The sequence below is a fragment of the Gopherus flavomarginatus genome, chromosome 8 (genome assembly GCF_025201925.1).
Source record: "Gopherus flavomarginatus isolate rGopFla2 chromosome 8, rGopFla2.mat.asm, whole genome shotgun sequence".
Taxonomy (NCBI): domain Eukaryota; kingdom Metazoa; phylum Chordata; order Testudines; family Testudinidae; genus Gopherus; species Gopherus flavomarginatus.
Genome location: NC_066624.1, coordinates 66,417,325 through 66,443,870, shown reverse-complemented (window position 1 = coordinate 66,443,870; position 26,546 = coordinate 66,417,325). Strand labels below are relative to the sequence as shown.

Here is a 26,546-nt window from a genome sequence, read left to right as displayed (position 1 = left end):
GAACAGTTGAGGGTGGGCAGGTTTTTTTTTTTTTCCCTTCAGTCCTCTGTAGTTATTCTGTCCAAATCACACATAGACTGAGAAAACAGAAACATACCACCGGCACTGGCATGCTTACTTGTGGCTACCTCTGCTGTGGTGGGACATGTGCCGGCTGAGAGGTGCACAGTAACTGTAACTTTTCAGGGCTACTGGACGAAAGACAGGGATACACCCCTCCAAGTGACAGCAGTTATGCCACAGGATCCCATCCTGCCCAGGCTGACCCACTTTAAGCAGGCAAGTAGTTTCAGTGACCTGTGTGGGACTAGTCACGTACTAACAGGTAAGCACAGGCTTAAGCTGGCAGGGTCAAGGCCTTGGTGTGCATGGCAGTATGGAAGAAGTCGTTCCATTATTGTTTCGTCGCAACCTGAGCCCTGTTTCCTGTTGGAGGCGAGGACCCAGTCTATGTCCCATTGAAGCAATGATGGCCTTCCTACAGACTTTAAAAGGGAGTTGGATCAGGTCTGATATGATTAGACCACTCTATGGCTAAATTCGGCAAGACACTGAGCACCTCCCAGGAGGTTCTGAGCACCCTTAATGTCTGCTGAAGTCAATGGGAATTGAAAACACATGGCAGTTTGCAAGAGAAGACTCAGCATAACCAAATGATGTGCTCCATTCAGGTAACCACAGCGCAGCCAGTGTGTGAGTCAATACATGGCCAATTCTTTTTTTAAAATTTGTATTTCTCTGTCTCTGGGCCAGATCCTCAGCTATTGCAAGCTGACATCACTCCATTGACTCAATAGAGCAGCTGAGTTGGCCTTTTGTTTCCAAAACTAAGGTGGACACACATTTGTCAAAGGAGCTCTGCCCCCCCCCCCCCCCCCCCGAATTTACATCTGCCAAACACTGGTCACTAGAGGCTTGATCAAAGCCAACTGAAGTCCTTAGGAAGACTCTCACTGACCTCAGTGGGCTTTGGACCAAACCCTAGATGCCCACAGCAGGTTGATGCAGGTTTTTGAAAAGATACAAGATTGTGAGTGCAAAGCCCACGTATGTGTTTTAAATGTAGTCTGTCCATTGGCTAGTTGGGAGGTTCTAGTAAGGACGATCCCATCATCGCTTCCTAGCTTGGCAGATAATTGCACCTGGGCGGTGCTGGACCTTGCAACATAGAACTTAATTCCATTTGATCTAGGTTTTTCTATAGACCGCATCACTGCAATCTCTGAGCACCTCCTCTCTGTTGACTCTTAGCACACCAGCTGAGGTAGCACAGTGCTATTGTCCCCAATTCAAACGAAGGAACTGAGGCATGGACAGATGAAGGTTGCACAGGGAGTCTGGGGGCAGAGCCAGTTCCAGGCACCAGCGGAGGAAGCACATGCCTGGGGCGGCACATGCCAAGGGGCGGCATCATTCTGTCCATTCTTGGGGCAGCACAGTCCGAGCGGCTTTTTTATTTTTTTTGCTTTGGCAGTTCGGGTGGCTTTTTTTTTAAATTTACCTTTTCTCTGCTTGGGGCAGCAAAAATGGTAGGGCCGGCCCTGTCTGGGGCAGAACCAAGTCTTGATTTCCTGAGACTCAGTCCAGTGTCGTAACTGCAAGACTTTCCCTCTTCCCTTGTGACACTGCTCAGATAGCCCTTCTCCATGTTAAACACCAACACCTTTGTCCCTCAGTATGATCACTTTTGGCCCCATAGTTATATTTTTTCCCTTTCCCTATTTGTTGTTAGTTAAAACCCTCCCAATTCTCTGCTTTGCAGGCACAAGAGTGGCTGTTATAATGTTTCAGTATATTCCTCACTCCTGGTTTTGCAATACATCACTCCAAAACCTTTTGCAGGGGCCCTTTAAAATTAAAGCCACTCTGTACTATTGCCTTTTTTATTACAGCCACCTTAGAAATCCAGCTATTCTTGGTTAAGGTGGAAATACAAGATGCTATGCAGCAACTGAGGATTTCTGCTAAGTCACTTTCCCTCTAAACACGAACGTTACTGCAGGTAAGACGTTGATCTAGTATTTTTGAAGTATTACCAAAGGCTTCTTGTAGTCGTTGGGTTTGATACAGCGAATAAAGTACGGCTGGCAGCTCCCCAGGATTTTCATCAGCTGCTCCAGAGACTGTTTGAATTGACCACCTAATGTAGACAGGCGTTTGGTGGTATCCGAGCCCTGGAGAGAATAAGCACATACATGATTCTTATCTCCCATAGGCCCACTAATAACGTCGCTGTGTGTTCCTGGAAAGAGAAACATATTTTTTGACAGTCCCCTAATTTCTGTTTCTGTACCCACTAGGGGCCAGGTCTGCCATCCTTACTCTACGCTGTACTTACCTGTGCCAGTAACCCCCCTGCGCTCACTGGGATTACTCACATGAGTAAAGTTCTGCTCAGTGTGCGTGGGAGTGGCAAAGTCCTACCCATCGTGTGTACCAAGGGCAAGGATCCTTCTCTGCGGACAAGTTCTGGGTATGTTATAGGACCTGCCTTTGCATGTACCAGGTTATTATTGCAATGGTAATTAATGTGTGTGTGCTTGTGAGCTTGATAGGAAACAGCATGTACATAAGCAATACTGACCTCCAGGCTAGGCATTACCTGGCAGTTCATGCCCTGCTGGCCAGGCTGAGGGTCCACGGCTTCCCAGCCAGCCATTAGCCACAGAAGTCTAACTCCAAGGTCATTATTGCTATTGTAAATAGTGAAATGGTAAAAATATGCAGAATACATAGTGAAAAGTTAAGAGCTGATCTGCATATGGTCCTAAATACAGAGTCCTTTGCTTATAGCAACAGTGCCAAATTCTGCTCTCTGTTCCACTGGTGCAACTCCAATGGAAATGCACCTTTATTTTAGTTACTGCCAGTTTTCACCTGCCTAAGTGGGAGCAGAATTTTCTACAGTCTTTGCTACACAGAGCATTGTAGTGGGAGTTAATCTCAGCTTTCCATTGTGTTAAAACTGCACATTCCATTATAGTGACACTCTGTTCAAATCATAGAACTGGACGGGACCTTGAGAGGTCATCTAGTCCTGCACTCAAGCAAGGCAGGACTAAGCATTATCTAGACCATCCCTGACAGATGTTTGTCCAACCTGCTCTTAAAAATCCCCAATAATGGAGATTCCACAATCTCCCTACACAAGTTATTCCAGTGCTTATCCACTCTGACAGTTAGGAAGTTTTTCCTAATGTCCAACCTAAACTGCCCTTGCTGCAATTTAAGCCCATTTCTTCTTGTCCTATCCTCAGCGGTTAAGATTCCTACCTACCGCAGGGTTCCATTGCAATTGTTTCTTTGTTTTTTAGTACAGGGCTTCTTCAGAGCAAGAAGCTAATAACTGTGTGACAGAAGGTTTCTTTGAGGCTGGGGAACCACAGACTCCATTAGCCCATGTTGCTGTTACACATAAGCAAATCCATTCTGATCGTCTTTCCTCTCTAAACATTCACACTTAGCATCTAACGTTGAGCACTTCTGCAGCTTTACCTATGGATCAACACTGCCCTCCCGTGGCGAAACACATGTACTTTTGGAAAATATTTCCTCAGAGTGCCTTAGAGCAGTGGCTTTCAAACTTTTTTTCTGGCAACCCAGTTGAAGAAAATTGTTGATGCCCGTGACCCAACAGAGCTCAGGATGAGGGGTTTGGGGTGTGGGAGGAGCTCAGGGCTGGTGCAGAGGGTTGGGTTGTGGGGGTGAGGGCTGTGGGGTGGGGCTGGGAATGAGGGGTTCAGGGTGTGAAAGGGGGCTCTGGGATGGGGCAGGAGGTTGGGGTGCAGGGGGGTGGGGGTGAAGTCTCTGGGATGGGGCCAGGGATGAGGGGTTTGGGGTAGAGGAAGGGGCTCCAGGTTTGGGGGGGCTCAGGGCTGGTGCAGGGGATTGGGCTGTAGGGTTGGGGCATGGGCTTACCTCGAGTGACTTCCCGGTCAGCAGCGGTGCTAAGGCAGGCTTCCTGCCTGCCCTGGCACTGCAGACCAGGCTGCACCTTGGAAGCAGCCAGCAGCAGGGCCGGCTCCTAGGCGGAGGCACGTGGCTCTTGCCCGCAGACACCTCTGCTTGCAGTCCCAGCAATCAACATCAAGGCAGTGCATCCAGGAGCAGCAGGGAGGGGGAGCGGGAGGGGAGGGCCACCCATTGGTTTCTCAAATGCAGGCACTCATATTGCCACCCACCCCCACCTCATCACAGCCCAGGGGGCTGTGGCCGCAAGAAAAGCCCCTGGTGGCTGCATTTGAGAAACACTGGATTAGTTACTGTCAGGGACTGGGGGAGCCTGAGAAGAGCTTCTGACTGGCTGCTGGGACCAAGCAGGTAGTTACTGGCAGGGACTAGGGGAGTGAGGAAGGAACTTCTGGCTGACTGCTGGGACTCAACTAAGATGGGCAGTCCAGGGAAACATAGAGCAGCAATTAGTAAAGGGACACAGCGAAAGGATTAAAGTGTCCCTGGGTTGGGACCCAGAGCAGTGAATGGGACCGGGACACCCACACACAGCCACTGAGGGAAGTGGCTGTTCCCTAAGGAAGGGAATTACAGCCGTAGCATTGCAGGGACCAAGAGTGGCTCCAGGGATTCTGACAACCCAAGCACGGCAGGCAGGCTGCCTCCAGCGGTTTGCCTGTGGAGGGTCTGCTAGTCCCGCGGCTTCGTCTGCAGGAGGTCCTCCGAAGCTGCGGGACCAGCGGACCCTCCGCAGACAAGCCGCCGAAGGCAGCCTGCTTGCCGCCCTTGCGGCGCCGGCAGAGCACCCCTCGCGGTTTGCTGCCCCAAGCACGCGCTTGGTGTGCTGGGGCCTGGAGCTGCCCCTGGCAGGGAAGAGGGCTGCACTGGGACTGACTCAGTGGGGAGCTGTGGTCAGCAAACTGAGTCCAAGAGGGGTGGCTCAGCAGGAAAGCTGGGGTCACTGAGGACTCAAGTAGAGGCAAGGCGACCTCAGGGAAAAAGTCCTCAGGGCAGTGCTCAACTCCAGAGTAGGAGCCTTGCAACCTCACTGGACCAAGCAAGGGTACTGGGATGGGCCCTGTTGGGATGGTTAAAGACTGAGCCCAGGGAGGGTGTAGGACATGGGGGACATTTTGGATTGTGTGCCCCAGAAGGGATTTGTTTGGTTTTGCACATGGACTGTGAGAGACTCAGCCAAAGGCCTGAGTCCTCGAAGACCTGCCTGACAAGTTCAGCAGCTGACAGGGCACCGTGAGTGGAGAAAATTGAGAAGAAACACACACTCGACCAGAGGTGCTTGCGAGAGGTATGTGCACCCCATTACAACCTTGCCATTCAATACAGCAGTATCTGGGACAGGGCTCCTAGGATGTAGTTCACAGGACTCATATTTTATTCTGGACTGGCTGTCTGAATGATCCCATACACAGTGTCTGGACTGCACAATGCTCCACTCCCAGATCACGTCCTATGATACTCTTAAATGATCCCACATGAAGTTCTGAGATTCCCAACAAGCTATCCTGGGACTTATCAATTGCCAGTTGTCTGTCTGCTCCTAGAGTTGTATTCACTCTAGCATGGTGCCTCGTCACACTTTGCTTCAATTAAAAGGAGCGTCTGGATTTACAATGCATGCCTTTAGTCATGATTTTCTCCATGCCACCTCCACTCAGACACACAGCTCAAATGCTTCGACGCGAGCCTGAATATAGCCTCCACATGGGCCATTCAGGGAGAGGAAGTGCTAAGGCCCCTGTTACTCTGAGTTTTGGGTTGGCATCGTAGCAGTTCATGGCAATAACTCAGGATTCCAGTTGATCATGCAAGCTGTTCTACCAGTGCACAAATTGCTCAAGGGAAAAAGAAGAGTTTGCAGACAGAATGTAAGACCATTTGGAAGGCTAAATATAATCATGCACACTTCCGATTTTTTTTTTAACTAAGTGGAAGAAAGCCAACCTTGAGGGTATGCTCAGCTCTGAGATGTTTTATGCTCCCACGGCCTAATGTAGCCACGGTTGTTTCCACCTGGAAGATCTGCCTCAGGAATTTGTTTTTGGAAGAGTAAACCAATTGCATTATGTTGGAGCTGAGCATGTCACGATTCTTCTCCAGGAAACCTGTAGGTCAGAAATAAAATAACCTCATCATCTGCGCTGGCTCTGATCCCAGGCTGCCACTCTAAAATAAACCTAATTTACCGTAACTTGCAGCTCAATTTAAATGAATCCTCTTGCCTTCTGCTTAGCAAGCAGGAGGCTATGTGAATCTAGCACCCTAGAGAGGACAATGACCCATGGTGCAGCTGCTTCAGGGGAGAGGCACTCTCCTCTCTTTGCTTCTGAGGAGGACCGTGCTTGTACAGAGAAGTGTTCTTACCTTTTGACTGGTAACAGACAATCCCAGCAAAGTGGTTGATACCAAATTTGGTGTCATGGACGCTCCTCGGTGGGATGTAGACTTTGCTTTTCCCATGATGGGAATTGATTTTGTTTAGCAGAGTGGCGTCAGTGCCCTAGGAACAAACACAACCAAGAGGCAGGAGTGAAGCAGATTCTCTCTGCAAGCACTGGCCTCTACAGTCCGAGCAAAAAAAAAAAAAAATAGTGCTTGGAGATAACAAAGGGTTAAATCTGGACCTGCACTGGATGATTGCACTGGAGTGAGAGAGAGGGAAAGTGTTGTTAGGAGCACCTGGATCCAGCAGTAGGGCAAGGCACCATCTCTCAAATACAAAGACAGGGCCTAGCTAGAGTATCCACTGGCAATTCACAGCACCAGTGAGTGTGTCCTGCTACCTTGGGGCCAGAGAATCACCACCACTGACTCCACTGAGGTCACCTGCTAGAAGATCACCAAAGGTGTGCAAGAGGCAGTAAGAATTGCTTGAGAGAATGTTCCCCTGGCCTCTTTGAGCCTTCCTGCCCAGCACAGGCTCAGTGGCACAGAGGCCCTCCATGAGGCTGGCACCGCTCTCCTTCCCCTGGCCCTTATGCAGCTCTGGAGGCTACAGTCAGGATTCTGCCCTGCATCTGCCAATCATCTGGGAAGCTCAACGGATGAGTTTGGTAGGCTGGCAGTCAGTCGGATGCTTGTCATTAAGCATATCGTTTTCATTACAGTTCATCAGTGAGGGGAAAAAACCCACCAGGATAATGCTGTTGTTAAAGGGATGCTGTCAACAGCTTCCTCCTCCTTGGGGTGGCAGACAGCACAGGCAGAGCTGTGCTCTTTGAAGTGTCATGGGCCCTTGAGATAATAAAGAGGGAGCAAACCCTTTGCTCTTCTGAGTGCAGGGACTGCAGTTGTGATTATCCTTTTCCTGGAGCATGCAGAGAGCATGGGGGATGCTCTTCAGCTTCTGTGCTTTTACCACCTGGCATAACTGCATCATTTAAGAATACCATACTAGATGCCCAAAAAGCCAAAACTGAGGATGAAGGCTGTGATGGTTAAAAAAATAAAAAATAGAGTGGAAGTGAAGGCAAATACATATATTTGTTATATTATAACAAATGGAAGGAAGGGGATGTTAATAGTAATGAATATAAATCAGAAATTAGGACTTGTAGAAAATTGATAAGGGAAGCAAAGAGGCACAAGGTGGCAGCTATGGACAGCAGCATTAATGCCAATAAGAAGAAGTCTTTTAAATATAATAAGGGAAAGAAAAGAATCCTGACAATGATATTGGTCCATTACTAGGTGGAAATAGTAGAATTATCAATAGTAATTCAGAAAAGGCAGAAGTGTTGAATACATATTTCTGTTCTGTATTTGGGGAGAAAACAGATGCTATAGTCTCATTCTGTGGTGATGATAACACAATTCCCATTCCACTAGCATCTCTGGAGGATGTTAAACAGAAGCTGCTATAGTTAGACATTTTAAAAATCTGGTCCAGCTAGCTTGCATCCAAGAGTTTAAGAAGAATTGGTTGAAGAGCTTGCTAGACTGTTAATGTTGTTTTTCAATAAGTCTTGGAGAACTGAGGAACCAGAAGACTGGAAGAAAGCTAATGTAACAATTTTTTAAAAGGGTAAATGGAATGACCTGGGTGATTATAGGCTGGTTAGCCTGACTGCAATCCCTGGCAAGCTAATGGAGCAGCTGATATGGGACTCGATTAATAAAGAATTAAAGGAAAGTAAGATAATTAATGCAAATCAACATTTATGGAAAATAGATCCTGTCAGATGAACTTGATTTCTTTTTTGATGCGATTACAGATTTGGTTGATAAAGGTAAAAGGGTTGATGTAATATACTTAGATTTCTATAAGGCACGAAATGTTGATTAAAAAACTAGAACGATAGAAAATTAACATGTCACACGTTAAATGGATTAAAAAACTGACTAACTGATAAATTTCAAAATATAATTGTAAATGGGGAATTGTCATTGAGCGGATGAGTTTCCAGTGGGGTCCCACATGGATTGGTTCTTGGCCCTACACTCTTAAATTTTGTTATTAGTGACCTGAAAGAAAGCATAAAATCATCACTGATAAAGTTTGCAGATGATACAGAAATTGGGGGAGGGTGGCAAATAATGAAGAGGACAGATCACTGATTCAGAGTGATCTGGATCTCTTAGTAAACTGGGTGCAAGCAAACAATACGCTTTTTATTTGACTAAATGTAAATGCATACCCCTAGGAACAAAGAATGTAGGCCTTACTTACAGGATGGGGGACTATCTATCCTGGGAAGCAGTGACTCTGAAGAAGCTTTGGGGGTTGTGGTGGAAAATCAGCCAAACATGTGCTCCCAGTGTGACGCTGTGGCCAAAAGAGTTAATATGACCCTGGGATGCATAAACAGGGGAATTTTGAGAAGGAGTACAGAGGTTATTTTACCTCTATATTTGGCACTGGTGCGACTGCTGCTGGAATACTGTGTCCATCTCTAGTGTCCACAATTCAAGAAAGATGTTGATAAATTGGAGAGGATTCAGAGAAGAGCCACAAGAATGATTAAAGGATTAGAAAACCTGACATATAATGATAGACTCAAAGAGCTCAATCTATTTATTTTAACAAAGAAAAGGTTAAGGTGTGACTTGATTACGATCTATAAGTGTTTACTTGGGGAACAAATATTTAATAATGGGCTTTTCAGTCTAGCAGAGAAAGGTACAACATGATCCAATGGCTGGAAGTTGCATCTAGACAAATTCAGACTGGAAATAAGGCATACATTTTAACAATTAAGGTAATTTACCATTGGAACCATTTACCAAGGGTTGTCATGGATTCTCAATTGTCTTGTAATGACAATTTTTAAATCAAGTTTGGATATTTTTCTAAAAGATCTCTAGGAATTATTTCGGGGAAGTTCTATGGCCTGTGCTATACAGGAGGTCAGACTAGATGGTCACAGAGGTCCCTTTTGGCCTTGGAATCTATGAGTCTATAAGGGCCATAAATATTCTGGCCCCGAAGAATTCTGGAGCAGCAACTCATCCCACCTGTAAGCACTGTCTGGCACACAGTCAACCAGGGAACCATTTACAGTGTGCACAAGAGTTTTAATCTCATGGACTTTCCCCTTTGGGTTGCAACTGGAGAGGACACTAAAGGTAGTGAAGGGACTTCTGTGGGGAGATGACTCTCACTGGGTCTTACCAGCTCACAGTCCCTTCAGAAGAGCTTTCTAGGCAGCTGCCCTCTGTGTGAAGCCAAGAGACCAGACAGAATAAGGCTCTCACCTTAGGGAACTTGCTTTCTTCATCAATGAGGGAGACAATGTTCATGGGCTTGAGTGCGATCACTTCCAAAGCCTGGTGGTTGTCTGTGAAGTCAATGTGGCTCCAGGAGATATGCTCCGCAAGGTATTCTTCCTGCTCCAGCTTGAAGACATGGCGCACAAAGAACTGCTGAAGGTGCTCGTTGGCAAAGTTAATACAGAGCTGCTCAAAGCTGCAGGGGAACAGCATGGGGAATCCACTGTCATCTCCATGTTACCTGGTACCATCACTATCACTGGACAGTATTATCTGACACTCTATATTCGATACATGCATACAGGGAACACTGTTATAGTTTAGGTGATACCATTTCACACTGTTAATGAACACCCCTGCTGTATGTTGTTCTATCTGGGCACATATCACCATGTCCAACAACTCACATGCAACAGACTCCTTCTTCATATAGTGTGTGGCTGGCAGGACAGATTGTTTCATTTTATATTTTGTTTTGTTTTTTACAGAGACTCTTAGGAGCTTCCTGGTTGTGTGCCTAGCTAGCCTGTATGTGCTTAGCTAGCCTGAATAGGTGTGTGATTAGATTCCTCTTACTCTTGTCCTCTCTGCCACCCTTCTTCCTTTTATTTGTCACTCATGCATCTGGTCTTGTAAATGCTTGGGGGCAAGGATTTTGTGTGCTGGTGTGTCTGCACACCATGAGGCCCTGATCTGGACTGTGACCTTCGGGAATAGTAAATAGTATTATTTATTATTAATTATTAGGCACCATCATAATATAGCCAGATTTATCACATATTGCATTAAAGGTAGCATACAGAAATGTGATACTGATCACATGCTCCCTGGGCTTTATCCCAGGTGTGGCATATTTGGTACATTAATATGTAGACCACCAGTGGTTCATGGTCTGCACAGCATTTGCTGATGGTCTGTGGAAAGCTGGCTGGTTATATGGTGCTGGCTCTCCTCCTTGTGTCCTGCTTGTTCCCTACCATAGAGCCTCAGTGCCCCTAGAAGGAGCTGGACACAAGGAGGCAGAGGGAGCCTAGCAAAGCCCCAGGCTGCAGGCTTAGTTAAGGGCCCACAAAGGGATACTGGGGCTGCAGAGAGGCAGCCCAGAGATAGGCAGAGGCAGCTGGTCCAACCCCCCTTGCCAATGATGAGTGGTTTATAGACTGCAGTCCACCTCAGGGAGCGGGGGCTAGATGATGACTGGCAGTATCCACTGAGGGGAGGTGGGGATAGGGGGTTGGGGGTTCCCCTGGGAGGGGAGACCCAGGGCTTGTGGGTTGCTGCAGTGGGCAGAACCCATTGGCAAAGGGCACCGGGGTCCAGGAGGAGCACAGGGCCAGTGGCAGGTGAGACATCAGCCAGCGGAGGGCGCTTCGGAGCTGGAAAAGAGCTAATTCCCTGGACAACCAGTAGGAGGTGCCGTGCCGGTGAGTCGTCGCCCCGTGACAGGACCACTGCTACTTAAGAGGAAACAGAAGCTGCCCTTGGGGCCTGAAGCCACCAATGGGAGAGGAATGTCCAGGAGAGATGGGAAAGAGACAACGGGCATTATGTCCAGGAGGAAGAGGCATCTGGGCAGCATGTCCACAGGAGCAGGGAAATCAAGCAGCCTGAAACCATGTACAGGAGAAGACTGGGCAAGAGGAAAGCATGCAGGGAATGGGAACGTGAGGTGTCCACAACATGATCTCCATTAAGATGTGATCCATGCTATGATGAAGTTGGAGAACCCCTGTGCTGTGCAACATAGCTCAGCAAAGGTAATGGCATTTGTGTGGCAGGAAAAGCCAGCACAGGAATGTGCATCATGATCATCGCTAGGAAAATTCAGTGATGGAAGCAAACACTATCTTTACTTTGATCACAAAGATGACAATGAATGAGCAAATTAATTCATTTGTTCCCTACCTTTATGTCTACTATTTGTCACTTTCCCTGACAGAAATGAATCTGGAACATCCTACCTGTTGGTGTTAAAGTTTTCAAAACCAAAGATGTCCAGAAGCCCAATGGACCTGCGCAAACTTTTAGAATCCTGAGAAGGTGGGTTGAAAATTGCAGCATTGATCTTATTTACTATCCACAAGAAGAGGTGGCCATAGATTCCCTGCGGAAGAGTTGAAAAGGCGGTAAAGGCCCAATAATGCAAACCCTACTTGGCCTTGTGCTTGCTGTTCAGAATGAAGTCAACATGCACGCTCAGTGTAGCAAGATCTAGGGCCCAGTGATAAGTGTTTGCAGAACTAGGCCCTCAGACAGTCAGTAGACCCAGCTCTGAAAGCATTCACACTCTTTGAAAAGCATCAATGCAATGCACACTTGGAGGGGGTGAACTCCTTTACCTTCACAAAGGCGTCTCTCCCATCAGCAGCCTGGGCAACACTCAGGGGCATGGACACGCTCTCTCCTCGGATGATGATTGAGTGGTTTGTAAGGCTGTTTTGCAGTTCTCCGGAGTCCACCTGTAGGAATAATTACTGCAGCTGGATCATTCAATGTAGATAAAGCAGACCTGGCAAAGACGGGAGGAGTCTGACTCAGGAAAAGGCGTGTAAGATAGAAGTGGGGAAAGCAGAGACAGGCTGTCTGACTGGTACTGTGGCCTACTGTCACAGGAAAAATAGCTGTTCCTGGGGCCTATATAGAGAAAGAGCTCTCAGTCTGGAGGGGCATCACTGTGAGCATTAGCAGTGACAAGAGGACACTGCACAAAAGGAAAACACCATAAACAACCTCTCCACAGAAGCACACGTGCCAACAATCCACCCTCCCAGAAGGGGGAACAAACCAGAGAGCTAGTGAGAGAAGATGAGAATCCGGTACCTCAAGCAGTTTGGTTGCTACAGAAAAGTGTGAAGAATCCAGCACATCAGAACAGTCCAAGTTATCATACACAGCAGCTGGGAAGAGGAAACCACAAAGCTCAGTATACACACACAGTACAAGTCACTACCACTATGGTGCATGGCTGTATTGTTACTGTTTGTACTGCTGTACTATCCAAGGCCAGGAGCAGGATCTTGGGCGGAGCACTGTACAGAAACACAGGCCATGTCCACACCAGCAGAGCTCTGCCGGCAGTCTGTAGTGTAGCCCTGGCCCGAGTGAGAAAGTCACTGCCCTGAGAACCTCCCAAGCTGAGATTAATCAGATCACACTGAATAGAGGCTGTGAGAGTCACCTACAGAATGCATTCAGTGCAATGCTAAGGCTGGAATTTGAATCAAACCCAACTCAGAGAATTCTGAGTTTCCACAATAACCCTGACTCAGGGTTTGCCTACACTGGCACTTTACCATGCTGCAACTTTCTCGCTCAGGGCGTCAAAAAATACCCCTCTGAGTGCAGCAAGTTTCAGCGCTGTAAAGTGCCAGTGTAGACAGTGCACCAGTGCTGGGAGCCACGCTCCCAAAGCTGAGAGCTACTCCCCTTGTGGAGGTGATTTTTTTAGAGCTCTGAGGGAGCCATGTTAAAGTGCAGCTACAGCAGCGCTGCCATGGCAGCGCTTTAATATTGCCAGTGAAGACGTGGCCTCAGCCTCTCCCTTCCCCCTAGCTCACAGAGTCCTTTTCATTATCATTCGTGCCAGGGCACGGTGTTATTTAATGCCTCAGTGAATGTGAGGGGGCCTCTTTATACGCCTGGCAACCTTGTCTCACAGTGAAAATAGTAACAGGGTCCCCTCTCAGAACAGAATTCAGTCAGCTCACCCACCAGTACTTCTATTGTCTGCAGCTGCTGCCCTTCCAAAACCCCAATCGCCATCCACACCTGTTTGGCAGACAGCCACGAGCTGGCCCTTAGACAAGAAGGCAGATAGTGACCCACCGACTTTAAACACTGAGATGAAGGGAAGACCTAGCTGCAGGCAGTGCTGGGTTTACCTTCAAACTCGACGTTCCCCAGGTGCAGAATAGCAGCCAGCAGCTTGCTGATGTCCCAGTGCTCAGAATCTGAGAACATGAGGACCTTCATAGCAGAGCGGACGTGGGCATATTCCTTTGCATCATTACGGCCGTCACAAGAAGTGCAGTCACCCTGTATGACAGCACATTCATAGGCACAGGGAAATAATCTGGTTATTAACACAGACCTAGCATAGCAGCCTTTAGGCTGCAAAACAAAACATATATAACAGAACTGCCTCGTAGGCTGCTCGTTACAGACCCAAGATACAAACTCTTGTATTTTTTTTTTAAATTTCCCTTTTCCATGGTAGTTTCTTTCTTCAGGTCCACTCAAAAGAAGGTGACACATTGCTTGGAGTGGTGTTAGCCAATATGCATCTGTTAGGCATAGTATACACCATGTGAATAGGTATGATGTGCATGATATTAATCTAACATACATTATGTACATGGGTGGTGGGAGAAGTTATGTTAACTGAATGGATTATGCTCTTCCCACAGTTCTGTTCACCCATGTCAACAGCGCCGGCTTTAGGAAGTGCGGGGCCCAATTCAAACAGTTTTGACGGGACCCCGGCAGGGATGACTAAAAAAAAAAATAAAAAGAACACACACATGTAAAACAACACATGGGGCTTATACTCACCAGGTAGTGCTCCGAGTCTTCAGCGACGCTTCGGCGGTGGGTCCTTCACTCGCTCCAGGTCTTCAGGGGCACTGAAGGACCCGCTGCCGAAGACCTAGAGCAAGTGAAGGACCCGCCACTGAAATGCTGCCGAAGACCCGGAGCGCCGCCAGGTGAGTAAAAATTAAAAAGGCGCCTCTAGCCAGGGAAGGGATTCTCACTGGACGCAGGGCCCTCTTAGGCGTGGGGCCCGATCCGGGGGAATTAGTGGAATAGGCCTAAAGCCGGCCCTGCATGTCAAGCCTCGCACACCACTTTGCAAAGCTGAAGTCAGCTTTGGCATTAGAACATAGGAAACTTGTCAAAGCAGAGATGCATGAATACACTGTGTGCCAGGTACGGGGAGGGTGTAACTCCAGGGCTCATCAGCACTGGGAATACAGCATTCAAAACGAGATATGGGAAAGTACAGAGAGCTACCAGGGACAAACCTAGCTAACGAGTGGGTTAGACTGAAACTTAAAGTGAATAGAGGGGGCTGTTAGCTGGCACACATGCACAATATAAACAGAAGCAGGTTTGAGGATGGCACTTTGAACCACACCTACTGTGTAAGGTGAACATGCTGTAGGATAAGAATGGTTTCCTGGAAGAAGGGTATAGAATAGATGTTTCCTTTTCATGTTATGCTGCGTTGTCTTTAGACAATGCATTTGGCTTTCCTGAACATTTTTACGAGCGAACGGTGAGTGTAGTCAAACACTTGGCTACACACCTTCTGTCAGTAGTGGGATGAGGCGTCCATTAGTGGGTCTCTGAGGTCAAACAGCACATGCTTCCATGGCTGAGCTGAGTAATATGGGAAGAGGAGAGAGAAGCTTAGGCCAGGGGCTGCTTCAACAACCTGCTACATTAAAGGCTGCTCTGGAGCAGGGAAAGAGGAGACGTAACTTTCAGCAGTCCACCCACTTGCGGGGATCACCATGGGATACATTTGCAATGTTTCTTAGGGCAGATTTGAGGTCACATGTCTTTTCCTGCCCCTGCTGTAGCTCTCCTCTGCCCTGTACAAGCATTCCATGGCACTAGTCAGTAGGAATAACCCCCATTTGAGAAATAAAGACAGGCAGGGCTGGGATAGTGGTAGAAAATACCTTTGCAAAATCAGAACAGCAGAATCTAGCACAAGACACTGAACAGCACGATCCATAAACAACAAGAGAAAGGTCTTCAGCAAAAGCCTGCCTGGCACAACTCAGCGCTCTGCTCTTTGCTACCTTACATATAAATAACTGATTCAGGGCTTGCCCATGGTGTAGGGCATGTCTGCTGGGTCAGTGAGTCCTGGGCAATGCAGTGCTGTGGCAGCAGGAAGAGTGAAGTGTCCTTATGTGCATCTCTATTTATAGCGCTAAGAATAGCTATTTGCACCAATAGCTGAGCACAACAAAAACCATGAGAGCATTTCCCCTGGATCTAATCTTCCTATCTAAGTATTTTACTGCACTCATCACTGAGCTAAAAGGACTTCAGCCCTTCATGGAATACACAGTACTTGAACTGCAGTAATAAGTGCGGACCACATTATCACTTTGTCCTCAGTCATTTCATTCCTGTAATCAACAAGCTGAAGAATCCACTCTCACTCCCTGGGCCAATGTCACACAGGGGCACTTTCCTTTAGGGGCAGCATCATTTGAGCCCATGGCAGTCATGCATGCGAATGGCCAAAAGGAACTGCAGGCATGTCCTAGCTAGTGAGATTCTTCCCATCCTTTAACGCAGAGCTCCACGGCTTTCTGTAAACATTCAGGCCTATGGTTACAAAAGCCTCCCCTAGCTGAGTAGCTTTGTTTTTTGGGCGCCCAACCCTGCTCCCACTGAAGTTTGTGGCATGAATACTGCTGGACTGGGCCCTAATTCCTTCTTTCCTCATTTTTGTCCAAGTCACAGAGCAAAGCGGCTCAGCTCATGTTTTGAGCGTGAAGAACTTGGCCAAACTGGGGGTGGATTTCCAAATCTGCTCAGAAGCACAAATGCCACTGAAAGTCAATGGTGGTGGTGCTGTTAAACCACTCAGTACTTTCAGCGGTCTCCCCCAAGATGAATCCTCACATCCCACAGGGGAAACTCTCTGGAAAACATACTGGGAACTTTATCTTAGCTACCCCAGATTAAAGAGAGAACCGTATTACTGAGTTATTTCTGCAAGGCCCTACAGATAAGGACCATGGCTACTGGTGTTGCTTCAGCTGTGAAATAAAGGAACATTTTGTACCCGTTAATTCCTTTTCTCTGAGAAATACATCCAGGCCTTGTGTTCTCCCAGCTGGGAGATCAACGGCAGTCACCCGAAACTGGACTGCAGTGCAAAGGCTGGCACTGAGGAGCCAATTGAAGATGCTATTGATCTTTCTTAAGGCTGCTCTTGACGGATAGCTTCTAACAGCCATAAGTTGCACCCAGTGGTGGATACAGTACAATAAAATCTTAAAGGACACTGTAGCTTTTAATGTTAATTCTTCTTTCACTCTAGGCATGTGAGAACCAGCCCTCTTGCACTCACTTTTGCTGTGACACATGAGAGCGGCCCAGCATGAGGAACCCAATGCTCAAGGCGATGGCAGCAGAGGGAGGTGCATCTTACCATGGTGAGATAGGTGTACTCTGAAGCAGTGCCCAGGTTCAACATCTTCTTCTGCTCCAGATTCATCCCCATTAGCATGCAGTAAAATATGTGATAGTTCCTTTCCTCCGGAGCCTGTAATGAGAGAAGTACCCCAGGGGACAGGCCTGTCAGTGCGGTCTCATAAAACAGAAGCAGAGTTAGCACTGACTCCCAGATGAGCCCTTACCTGCCGACAAACCCGGGACTTCTCCAGAAGGAACTGCTCTATCCGGGCTCCTTCGATCACACTGCTTCGGTTGAAGTGGATGTCGATATATTTCCCAAAGCGGCTTGAGTTGTCGTTTCGAATTGTCTTGGCGTTTCCAAAGGCTGGCGGTGGGAGGGAGTGTAGGACAGAGAGAGTCACTGAGTTTACTCCGGCTGAGGGCATGCCAATGTCACTTTCAGACTACCTGGTCTTGCTGCTGGCATTTCACCTGGTGAGCTCCAGATTCCAAGTGCCATGTGATCTGACTCACACTGGCAATGGCAGGCCCCAGACTCCATCCTACACTCAGCTGAACAGAGAGGCAGACAGCTGTGCGTGGAAGCAAGTGGGCCCGAAATTTCTCATGTAGGTAGGGAGAGGACACCAGATCTCCCTTCATGGGAAGTGGGGAGGCTGCAAAGCTGTGGGAAGATCCTGTGGGAACAGGGCCGGTGCAACCATTCAGGCGACTTAGGCGGTCGCCTAGGGAGCTAGGATTTGGGGGGCACCATTTTCTTTGGCAGGCACAGCAGTGGCTGGATCTTCGGCCTCCCCGGTCACCGCCGGCATTTAGGTGGAAGGAACTGGGGCAGGGGAGTGTGGGGCGGGTCGCCTGCAGCAACTAAGCAGGGGGCAGCATGCAGGGGAACTCTCCGCCCCAACTCACTCCTGCCCCACCTTCTCCCCGAGCATGCTGTGGCTGCTTCACTTCTCCTGCGTCCCAGGCTTGCGGTGCCAATCAGCTGCAAGGAGGGCACCTCAGGGCGGAGGTGCAGGGGGGGGCATAAGGTGGAAGTTTCGCCTAGGGCGCGAAACATCCTTGCATCAGCCCTGTGTGGGAAGATACAATCTCCCGCAGCCAACCCCCTTCCTACAGAGTAGTGCAAGTGCATGCCTACCCCTCACCATAACTCCCCCATTTTTCCCCAGCATGATTCCTTCCTCTTTGCAAAACCCTTCCGCAATTGCTTAGACTAGCCCTACTCTAACACCAAGCTTGTCACACCTTCAATAAGTCCTTCCCAACCCCAACCATCCACACCTTGCCACAGGTTCTCAATTCAGTGCCCCACACCCACAGAAACTTTTGTGCCTCCCTAGGGAAGCAATCCCTGACCTTATCCCTCATCTTGTGGTTGAGCTAGAACGTATACTTTGGAAAGACATCCAATCTTGATTTTAAAGACACTGATGGAGAACCCATCACTCCAAATAACCTGTTCCAATGGTTAATTACCCTCATTGTTAAAAATTTGCACCTTATTCCTAGCCTGAATTTACTCAGTTTAAGCTTCTAGCCAATGGCTGGATCTTGTTATGCCTGTGTCTGCTAGACTGAAGACTTATCTGAAAACTTTTCCCTGTGTAGGTACTTATACACCATGATCAAATCACCTCTTACTCTTCTCTTAGATAAGACCAATAGATCGAGCTTCTTAAAAATGTTGAGTGACTCTCCTTGCATCTTAGAATATCTAGTTTTAACATGTGGGAATAGTGTTGAGTCAAAATCCCTGCAGATCTGGGGCAAAATCTCAGATGAACCACACAGATTTTGGGGAAAACTCTCTGCAGACTTTGCCAAAATTCCTTGTAGATTCCTTGGTCAACCACTACATCACTGAGGCTTTAAGGAGTTCAGCTGCTGTGCCGCTTCAATGGCCCTGAGACATTACTCCATTACTCCAGCTTTACAGTGGCATAAATCCATCGAAATCACTGGTGTTATGGTGAATCAGTTATCTTAGCTACATAACCTACCTTCCAGAATGGGGTTGGCCTCCAGAATCTGCTGCTCAATCCAGGAATGCTGGCCACTGATAGCAGCTAAAAACTGCAGTATCAGTTTAGTGCTTTCAGTCTTCCCAGCTCCAGATTCTCCACTGGAATCCAAAACATAAATGTGGTAAATCAGTGTCTTGGTTTCTTTTTCTCTGCTACAGTGGAAAAAAATGGCAGACCAGGGTAAGAATTCATGGATATTCTCCATTTTATGGGACTGTCCTTAGTCTCATAGGGAGTGAGAGGCTTACCTTTCACCATCTCATTCACTGAAGTGAAGCTATTCTTTGTACTATAATGTTAAGGGCTAAATTGTTCCATCAGTTACACAAGTGCAAATCCACTGATGCTAGTAGATTGGCTCCAGTATGAAGGAGAAATAAAATTTGGCCTTTCATCTTTAGTACCTTATTGTACTATCTGTGCTGGTTTTAGTATGTTAACTTCTTGTTCCCAGTATCTCCTCTGCTAGCAAGAGACATCATTGCACTGAGATTACCCAGCTCCTTGCGCAAAAGATGAACGGAAAACAAGTACAGGAAATACCTTTGTAGGATAAAGATAACATTTCTCTTGTCTTGTTTTAGGAGGGGAGATGAACCTTCTCAGAGACAATCTCTGCTTTCAGAAAGTTAAATGTAATTATAGTGGGGTGGTTACCCGCTCCTGCCTTTTGGGGTGGAAAACAGCCCAGGAGAGGGCTGTGGCTGGGGCAAGAAGCCTGGGGTGATTAGGGAAAGTGGGCTCAGCTGGGGCCAAGCCCCAATCAGGCCCAGCTGGCCCCTATAAGAGGCTGTGAGCCAGGAGCCCAGTGAGTCTTCCTTTGCCTGTAGAGGGAGAAGGACCTGGCTGCAGGGAGCTAAGGACAGAGTACCTGAGTGAAGCAGGGCTGGGGACAGGCTGAAGAGCTGGGGAGCTCCAGCCTGGAAAGCCCCAGGCTGTGGCCTAGGATAAGGCCAACAGGTACTGGGGGTTGCAGAGGGCAGCCCAGGGGTAGGGAAAGGCAGCAGGTCCAAACCCAACCTTGCCAGTGATGAGTAGGCTGATACTACAGTCTGCCCCAGGGTGTGGGGGCTAGACAATGACTGGCAGTAGCCTTATACTGAGGTTAGGTGGGGGTTCCCCTAGAGGGGGAGACCCTGAGGCTGAAAGAGATTACTACCAGGGGGCAGCACCCCAGGTAAACAGGGCACTGGGGTCCAGAGGGCGACATGGGGGACAGAGAACAGGTGGATCACTGGCCTGCAGAGGGTGCTCCAGGCTGGAATGAGCTAATTTCCAGAACAGACCAGCAGGAGGTGCTGCAGGGGTGAGTCCAGATTGCTACAGTAATCTTTAAACATAATGGCTACCTTCCAAAGGTAAAGAAGATACCTTCCCAGCTATGGACAATGTACTCAGGCTTCCCATTCTCCATCTATTTATAAAGAGACTATTTGTATAGAATGTCCTGCTGCACTCAGAGGGCTTGGTAGGGAAATGATGGGGTTTGGAAATATAAACATGTGCAAGGGAGCAGGCTCTTGATCCCTTTTTCTTGCTAAATATTTCTGGTAAGGGTCCACGTACAAAAATCACAGCACAAATATGCAGGTGGAAATCAGCCCTGTCTCTGAAACTATGTATGCATCCATTTGTGCAAACATAGCTGATATGCTTGGACACACATTATACTGTCACATGGATACATAAATGCACATTCAGGACTAAATATTTGAGTCCTAACTGAAAATGACACAGCAAAAAAGCAAATGTTCTGTTCTCATTTTTCCTGGTTTTATCTATGCCTCCCCAAGGGACTGAAGAGATTGTCATCTCTCCAAACACTTTGGGAACCCTTCTCTGTCCAATCCCTACTACCACTAGTCCTACCCACTCATCCAGTTACCTGATAACACAGCACTGGTCTCTCTTATTCCTCTTCATATTGAAATAACAGTTGTCTGCGATGGCAAAGACATGGGGAGGCAGCTCCCCAATTCGCTTGTTACTGTAGAGTTGGATCTGTTCCACTGTGTAGAGTGGCAACACCTGGTACGGATTCACTGCAACCAAAATAGAGCCTGTGTAGGTCTGAAAGAGGAGAGAGTTACCCATAACATCAAATCCAGACATAGCAGAACACAGCCACCCTGGACTCTGTTCTCGTCAGAGCTCATAAGCTAAGCAGGTTCAGGAAAGGATAAGGAACTCTTAGGGAAAACCCCAGGTGCTGCAGAAATTTGTGGGTTGATGACTCAGTAGATTGCGCTCTTCCCTGTCCATCAGTATTGAACAGGCACTATGCTACCGGACAGAGTCCTTCAGATGAAACACAAAGCTGTGCTCTTGCTGAGTGATATTAAACAGCTGTTGTATTCTACCCCAGATGTAGCTGTACTTCAGGGGAGGCAAAATAACTGGTGTGTGTGTACATACCCCCATCATTTTGCCTATCCCTGAAATGTGTGTGTGTGTGTGTGTGTGTGTGTGTGTGTGTGTACATACCCCAATTATTTTGCTTATCCCTGAAATGTGTTTGTGGGTATATAGTGTCATTTGGTAAAGTTTATAAAATGACAAATGGGATCCGTTTGGATGAAAGGCACTACAGTATATAAATGCAAGATGATTATATACAAGAGCTTCAAAATATGACTGCCAGAGTTTATTATTGTAATGGTGTCTTATCTGTTACTTTACATTGTTACATTTGCTATAGTGTAGCACCTATTAAAATCAGGGCCTGATTATGCTGGGCACTGCATAAACATGCTGTAAGACAGCCCTTGCCCTGTAAAGTTTACAATCCAAACAGACAAGCAGAGCAAAGTGTGGGAGAAACTAAGTACCAATATCCTTGTTTTATAGATGGGGAAGTAAGGCACAGAGAAATTAAGTGGGTTAAGTTGCCCAGGGTCACACATGAAGTCTGTGGCAAAGCAAGAAAATGAAACCACTTCTTCTGAGTCCCAAGGCAATGCTTTAACCACAAGACCAACATTCCTCTCAATATATTTTATTGCATATCAATTAAATAAAGATCAAAGTGAAACTAAAGACAAGCCAGATCATATCATTGCCAACGATAACAAATAGAACAAATAGACAACACTAATAGTTTGTTATATCTGCAGGTGAATCATTGAATTAGCATAGCACAGTGTATGTTGATTTCCTAACTGCGTGCTGTACCCCAGACCCAATATTTGTCTTAATGTCTGGATTGACAGAGAGAAGGTCACCACTGGTAACTCTCAGTTTAGGCAGAAAACTAAAAGGCAGCTCTCTCGCTGTCCATGCATCTTGCTGTTGAGTCACCCAATGATTTCAAAGTCTGGTGTCAGCTCTTGTCCTTGCAGACAAGGTGCTAGGATGAGATCAGTTATGAGAGAAGAAAAGGGAGAATTTCAGAACTGCTGAGACACTAAGGCTTTCTCAGCCCAGTGTTTGGCAAAGGAAATCAGGCCTCCACGTGTCAGAGGCTGCTCCTGGGCTGACACGTTAGCCCCCCTGACAGAAGTGTGCTGTTTTTCATTTCTTAGTCTTGACTGAGATTTGCCCATTCGCCTTAGCACTCACATAGATTTTGTGCTCCTGATGGCGGATGAGGAGGTTGTGCACTATGCCTGCTTCATTCAGGTCCCCAAGGCGTATCATGTCTTCTACCCCTTGCGCAGAGGTGGGATGCATGGGATGCACAGCATTGATGTTCCGGGCAGTGATCCAATGTTCCTTAAATAGAACAAAACAGCTTTTAATTAATCATCTGGGATTTTGTACATTAGCTCAGGGGCATCCAAAGGAGGGAGCCATGTTGCCATGGAGGGAACCCGAGTGTAACTCACACTAGCACAGTGTGGGTTTAACTGGCATAACACAGAGCAGATTGCAGCAGCTTTATCTTTAATACACAGGTGCAGCCCACAGAGACTAAGACCCAGCATGCAATGCTTGAATCAAGATAGGACATTACAGGTGGAGAATATAGTCAAGATCCTGTGGCAAGCTGGACCTAGGTGAGCCAGCCCTGGATTCTGTTATGCTCCGGTGGAATTTCTGTGGCAGCTACACTTAAATTAAAAATATGGAAGCTTTTAACTGAAATATGGAAAGGAATAAAACAATCAGTTTAGTAGCCCATATCTTGATATTAAATTCAGTTAGTGATTTTTCGCTGTCCCCACATTTTCAGTTTTGATGCAGATTTGGGTATTGACAAAGCATAATGGCATTGCAGAAACTGTTGAGGGGAAGCCTGAGGTTTGGGAGCTGGGATGTGGACAGCTGGGCTTTGGGTATCAGGAAAGGGTGGGAAGAAGTTTGGGATTGTGGGATAAGCACAGGCATTGGATGTTTCTGATTTTTAAAAAAGATCAGCTGTGAAACAGTTAACAGTATGACATTTAAAGTGTCATCTTCATGTTTGAGTCAACAATCCCTTGAGATGAATGGAGCCATTCACACCTCCCAGAGAGATCCTTTCAAGCCAGCTGCAGGTGCAGGAACACAACATTGCATCAGTTTGTGCTCGGTTCTTATTCTCAGTGTTCTCTGCACAATCATGAGGGCTAGAAATGGAATGAGAATTTAGATGCTGGAGCACAATTCTCCAGCAAGTATGGGACAAGAAGTACTCTCTGTGGCAAATTCAGCTGCTGTGGATTACACGGAGACTATAGCCTCACAGAAATACAGGCTTGGAGATAGGACCAGACCATTGGCTCATTAAGTCCTGTGTCTTTCCTCTGGCAAGTACTACTGCCAATTCTTGCAGTTGTGTAATGCTTTGATGGATCATACACTAGACTATGGCCTGGTCTACCCTGGGGGGTGGGAATCGATCTAAGATGCACAACTTCAGCTACAAGAATGGCGTAGCTGAAGTCAACGTATCTTAGACTGAATTAAAATTACTTACTTTGTGTCCTTGCGGCACTGGATCAACGGCCATGGCTCCTCTGTTGACTTTGCTTCTGCCTCTCGCGCTGCTGGAGTTCAGCAGTCGACGGGAGAGCGATCGGGGATCGATTTATCATGTCTACACTACCCGTGATAAATCGATCCCCAATAGATCGATTACTACCCACCGATCCGGCGGGTAGTGTAGACATACCTTAAGACTGGCTCTGAATCATGACATCCAGATCAGATTCTGAACTCTACTAAAGTTAGAGGGTGTTTGGATATCCAGAATTTTGATTTGGCCCATTATAATGAAAGAGGCTAGTCACAATAGTCAGTTCTGTATCCAGGTGTAGATTCCAGGGGTGAAATCCTGGCCCAGTTGACTTAAATGAGATCTGGATTTCACCCTAGAACTCCATAACGTTCAGGAATATTTAGATCTGTAGCTTGGTTCAGGCTCATCTCTTGTTCTTCACCATGTTACATTAAACTTAAGTATGTTCTGCTGAGGAAGTTATAACATAGCCTACCTTGCCTTCATCATCCTCCACCAAGATCTGTCCTGAGTCAGAGATCTTCACAACTGCCCCAATAGGGACATTGAATTCACTGTTGGACAAGGATTCCAGCCACACGTGATCACCCTGGCGAGAAGGAAGTGCTACTGTTAAGTACTGCTTTACATCTGGGCTCCAACTAACTCTTAGCCATATACCTCCTGGTTTTAATAACTGTGGGATTTATTTTACTGCGCTTAACTGGCCCAGTGCTATTGCCTGGAGGAAGTGTTATCTAGTAGTTAAAGCAAGTTAGAGAGTCGGGACTCCTGGATTCTAATCCCAGCTCTGCTACTGACCTGCTGTGTGACTTTGGACAAGCCATTTAGGATAGCTATTTTATAGGCAGAAATGGCACAGAAGTTATAACAATGACATTGCTTATCTAACTACACTACATCACAGAGAAGTTCTGAGGCTCAGCAACTGTCCGCAAAGTGCTCTGAGATTCTCAAATGAGATACAGTTTGCATGTGCAGTTATTATTTCTGCTACTTAAAAACATTCAAAGACAAAGCAGTATTGGAAAAGTGGCAGGAGGGTATCTTCAGATAAGATAATGCTGATGGGCTGACTAGATATCCTTTCATAATTTTCATAGATTTGTGATAGTAAGTTCTAATTGTACATTCCCTCAACAATCAGTTGACTAATCTGTACATGGAAATATTAGCATATTTATCAGCCCCTTCCCTGGGGACAAATCCTGCACTCCTTATTCAGGCAAAACTCCTACCTTGGCATCAATGAAGGACCACACCTGGCACAGATCCAGTCAGTATTCTGTCTACAGAGCAAACAAGCAGGCAGAATGCCTAGGGTGCCACAGGAGGGAAGCATACTCCGAGATGGCTGCTCGACTTCCCTTAGAGAGGTATAGCTAATGCTCCAGACAGCACTGGCTGCTGTTTGCCAGGCATGACTGACCCCTCCATCCTGCACAACATCCCCTTTCGAGTATCTTGCACTGCTGATGGTGCTAACATCCCCCCAGTCCTTGCGTCCACAGAATGCAAAGACCAAGATCATGGCAGCCTCTTGCAAGGTAGAGAGGGATCTTTACACTTTCCCCTCCACTATCCCATGTGCCCACACAAGGTCAGCCACATCTGGCCTGACCGGTTTCATGACAATAGTCAAAACTTGGCTGTAAGTAGAATAAAGACTATAGGCCAGATTCTCCGCTGGGGTAGACTGGCATAGCTCCATCCACTTCAATGGAGCTACACCTGTTGAGGATCTGGCTCTGTTGTGTATTATTCCAAGTCGGTTTAATAACATTTACTACCATGGAGTGGCTGACTATTTAATTCAAACCTTATTGGGTTTTTTCCCTCTTAAAATATGTTATTAGTTTATATTAAAAGACAAACAGTTGTAAAGTGCTATTGCAATAAATGCTGCGCCAGCCAATGGAGAATACCATCTGCAAACAGAACCCTTCCTTGCGGTGAAGGGAACCTTACCCCACAAGGAGTTGCGCTGGGTTTCAGTGGAACTGCTCATGGTGTAAGGCACCAACTCAGCATGAGCAAGAGTACTGCAAGCTTGCCCAAAATAACCATGGCGCCCAGTAAACAGAACCAGTTATCTCTCTGTAATTTTGTTTGGGAAGATGTTGTTTGATGTCTAGTTGATATTGGCTCTCTGTTGCTTTTATGTCTGAAGTGAAATGTGTTAAGTTCTCAGGGACTTCTTTTCATCTCTTTCTGCAGCATCCACCCGCTAGACCAGTGGCTCTCAACCTTTCCAGGCTACTGTACCCCTTTCAGGAGTCTGATCTATCTTGCATACCCCCAACTTTCACTTCACTTAAAAACTACTTGCTTACAAATCAGACATAAGGATACAGAAGTGTCACAGCCACATTGTTACTGAGACATTGCTTACTTTCTCATTTTTACCATATAATTACAAAATAAATCAATTGGAATATAAATTCTGTACTTACATTTCAGTATATAGTATATAGAGCAGTATAAACAAGTCACTGTCTGTATGAAACTTTAGTTCGTACTGACTTCACTAGTGCATTTTCTGTAGCCTGTTGTAAAACTAGGCAAATATCTAGATAAGTTGATGTATCCCCCTGAAGATCTCTGTATACCCCCAAGGATACACATACCCCTAATTGAGAACCACTGCTCTAGACTAACCAGTACACCAGAGTAAAGCATCTGACTTACCTTCCTGAGAACCACCATCCTGCCTCACAGTCCCACATACAGCCTGTGTT

At 46.9% G+C, this 26,546-nt stretch overlaps 1 protein-coding gene across 1 annotated transcript in view; it reads right to left on the bottom strand.

Moving 5' to 3' along the window:
* Positions 1 to 26,546, bottom strand: part of MYO7B (myosin VIIB) — a 94,401-nt gene that overhangs the window by 49,999 nt on the left and 17,856 nt on the right. Inside the window, exons 2-16 of the mRNA XM_050965249.1 lie at positions 26,497 to 26,539; positions 24,284 to 24,397; positions 22,428 to 22,580; positions 20,755 to 20,939; positions 18,846 to 18,967; positions 17,064 to 17,206; positions 16,856 to 16,969; positions 13,560 to 13,713; positions 12,499 to 12,575; positions 12,018 to 12,137; positions 11,640 to 11,782; positions 9,664 to 9,874; positions 6,334 to 6,469; positions 5,914 to 6,074; positions 2,037 to 2,174 (exon numbers count right to left, since the gene is read on the bottom strand). Of these exons, the coding sequence (XP_050821206.1) occupies positions 2,037 to 2,174; positions 5,914 to 6,074; positions 6,334 to 6,469; positions 9,664 to 9,874; positions 11,640 to 11,782; positions 12,018 to 12,137; positions 12,499 to 12,575; positions 13,560 to 13,713; positions 16,856 to 16,969; positions 17,064 to 17,206; positions 18,846 to 18,967; positions 20,755 to 20,939; positions 22,428 to 22,580; positions 24,284 to 24,397; positions 26,497 to 26,514 (1,989 nt within the window). The 5' untranslated portion in view covers positions 26,515 to 26,539. The remainder of the gene's footprint in view (positions 1 to 2,036; positions 2,175 to 5,913; positions 6,075 to 6,333; positions 6,470 to 9,663; positions 9,875 to 11,639; positions 11,783 to 12,017; positions 12,138 to 12,498; positions 12,576 to 13,559; positions 13,714 to 16,855; positions 16,970 to 17,063; positions 17,207 to 18,845; positions 18,968 to 20,754; positions 20,940 to 22,427; positions 22,581 to 24,283; positions 24,398 to 26,496; positions 26,540 to 26,546) is intronic.